Here is a 2682-nt window from a genome sequence, read left to right on the forward strand (position 1 = left end):
ACACTAGAACAATGCACAGAAATTTATTTTAATTAAAACTTGTGTCACACAACTGGCATGGAATCTCCCATCACTATGTCACGAGAGTGAGGTCGTGCAGATGTCCTTGCCTGTCATGGAACAGGAAAGGTAGTGTTCATAATTCAAACACTTGCAACATGGGAGTTTGTACTTAAAAGTAAAGTCCAAATTTTTTAAATGTTCTATACAATTCTTTTTCAATTCATTCACAGTACTATTTAATCTTAATCTTTATAAGGTGAAATGAATCAACAGGTTCATGGCAAGCACAGGATCAGAATTCACTTTATTTTCATTTCTTCTGTATTCTGTACTCTTTGTAAACATACTCTGCAGACTGTGCCTGATACATAGCAACCAAATAAACTTCTTTTCATTAATAATGGCCATTAACTTTAGAATGTAAAATGAATTATAAACTACTACCTCCCAGCTCAACTCACATCAACTGATAAACCAATACAATGAAAAATAGGCTTCAGAGTTTTCTCCAGAGATTTAATGCAAGATGCAGTGTACCCATATTCCATGAAATGTGGTTACCGGTCAGGGGATTACAGTCCTACTGAACCAAACAAATAAAAGTATTACAACACAGCTAAATGCCTTATACAGATGTACTTATCTTCTTAATTGCTATAACATAGCTTGATAAATAAGGTTGTCTTTTGTGCTTTTCCTACTTTAGGGGATTATATACTTTAAATATAGATGAGACAAAAAACTGATTTAAGAGTTCTAAGGATTATTTTTACTACAGACCATTTTTTATCCCAACTTAGATGGGAAGACCCAGACTTTGGTATAAATAACTTATTTGCATGATGATATTTAATGAATATTGTTAGTGTTCACTGTCAGCTGTGCAGTCTTTTGGTAAGGGGGTAGCTAGAGCCTCTTTACTTTCAGTAAGTGCTCTGGGCTGATGGATAAACACACTAAATTTAACACCCTGGTTGTTTGCAGCTCTGACAAAACCACTATTGGCCGTCATTGTGATGGCTTTTAGGGTGTCTCCTGTCCCAAAAATCGTTAATGAGCGACTATTAATTTTTGAACTGGCCACTAGTCTCAAGGCACGCGCAGAAGGCTGGTCTGGCACTACACTAATTCGCTTAATTAGCAAAGTGGCCCTCTCTTTCTCCCCAGGTCCTCCTAAAGTATCTAGAATAGACCGAAAGTCCTTGACAGCAGATTCACAAGCAAACAACTCCTTGTCCTTCATGAACGCCTCCAGCTGAGGCAGAACCTGTTCCTTCCTCTCTTGCTCTGCTTGTTCTGTGAGCACTTTTTCTCTGAAGACAAAGTGGCAGCCTCCGTAGCTGAGGGCAGATACGTATGTGATTAAAGTAGTAATGTCTAGATTCACTCTTTTGCACACATCGACCTTAATCTCTGTTGGAAATGCAACACTTGCTAGTATGTTTTCCCTGTCCACTCTGGTCCCCTGCAAAAGTTCAGGGCCCTCCTCATCCGATTCACTCTCACTCAGCTGGAGCTCTTCAGGGTGCTCTAACAGAGAGTTGACTGCTACTATGTCTCCTCTCACAGATATGCCCATCTCTTTCAGCTTCTCTGCCATGGGGCTGGAGACACCATTGTAAAATGCAAAGATGATGTGAGGGTTGCTATACTGCACTGGCTGCTGGAGGCTGGCCTGGAGGAAGTCTGCAGCCTGCTCAATGATGCTCTTGTCCCCATACTGGCCCCTGCCCAGCCAGATGTTATGCAGAGCCTCAGCCTTCCGGCCGATGGCTTTCACCCAAGTATGGCCACCATTTGCAACTACATCCACCACCAGGGTCTGCTTTTCTCCCAAGGTATCTGTGTAACCAAACACGTGAAGAACACTAACGACTCCTTCCAGGTTTTCTGCTGAGTCCACAATGGCTCTCAGGTGTGTGAGATTAGTGCTCTGTAAATGGGATTCCTTAATAGCAACCTTCCCAGCTTCTACTTTCTGTAAGAATTTCAGTTCTGCCTTCAACTTGCTGCACAGCTTTGCCCCACCTTCTATGCCACCTTTCCTTGATCTAGACAGTGCTTCCGCTCTCTTGATCAGCTCCTTGGCTATGGCGATTCGTTCACAGAGCATGGAGTGTGCAGACATTCTGACAGCATTATTCCTTTCCTGTGAAAGAGAAACGGGCAAATTTAAACGGTCCTCCAAAATCACGACAACCAAGCCTTCACTGAAGCTGAAGAACTTCACTGTAGCAGCTGAGCTCATGGAGGCTGAGTCTGTGAACCTGCAGGTCTGACTCTGGAGTGACTCCCTCCTCTCGTAGCTACGGGAAGGGCGGCTGCTACACTCCTGAGCCCTTCTTCAGGGACGCTGGACTCTGACACACGGTAGACCTTGAAGGCCGTGGGGTCCACAGCATGTGCTAGGCTGGGCTCAAACGCAGGGGGCGCGCAATCAGCTACTGAAGGGAGTCCCTGTGTCTACCAGCAGCCTAACTGCTCGGCTGTACAGAAATTTTCGGAAAGGGCTCGGAAAGTCGAGATAAAATGCTAACGATAAAAACATCCGCAGAGACCAGCAGGTTGGCAAACTCGGCCGTGCAGCCAGAGCCTCGCCTCGGGCGCCTCCCGTCCCGCGGGCCGCGGGGAGTACTCAGCAAGGCGCGGCGCGGGGTACTCACCAAGGCTGGGCCCGCG

The 2682-nt window shown here is 45.3% G+C and overlaps 1 protein-coding gene across 1 annotated transcript; it reads right to left on the minus strand.

The window, feature by feature from the left end:
* Window positions 1-277: 277 nt before the first annotated feature.
* On the minus strand, window positions 278-2171 carry LOC103604860 (chromosome unknown open reading frame, human C7orf25). Its single transcript, XM_008589437.1, has one exon. The coding sequence runs from the start codon at window positions 2129-2131 to the stop codon at window positions 866-868; it is 1266 nt and encodes a 421-aa protein (XP_008587659.1). The 5' UTR covers window positions 2132-2171; the 3' UTR covers window positions 278-865.
* Window positions 2172-2682: the final 511 nt, after the last annotated feature.

The sequence above is a fragment of the Galeopterus variegatus genome, unplaced genomic scaffold, assembly GCF_000696425.1.
Source record: "Galeopterus variegatus unplaced genomic scaffold, G_variegatus-3.0.2 Scaffold5447, whole genome shotgun sequence".
NCBI classification, from domain to species: Eukaryota; Metazoa; Chordata; class Mammalia; order Dermoptera; family Cynocephalidae; genus Galeopterus; species Galeopterus variegatus.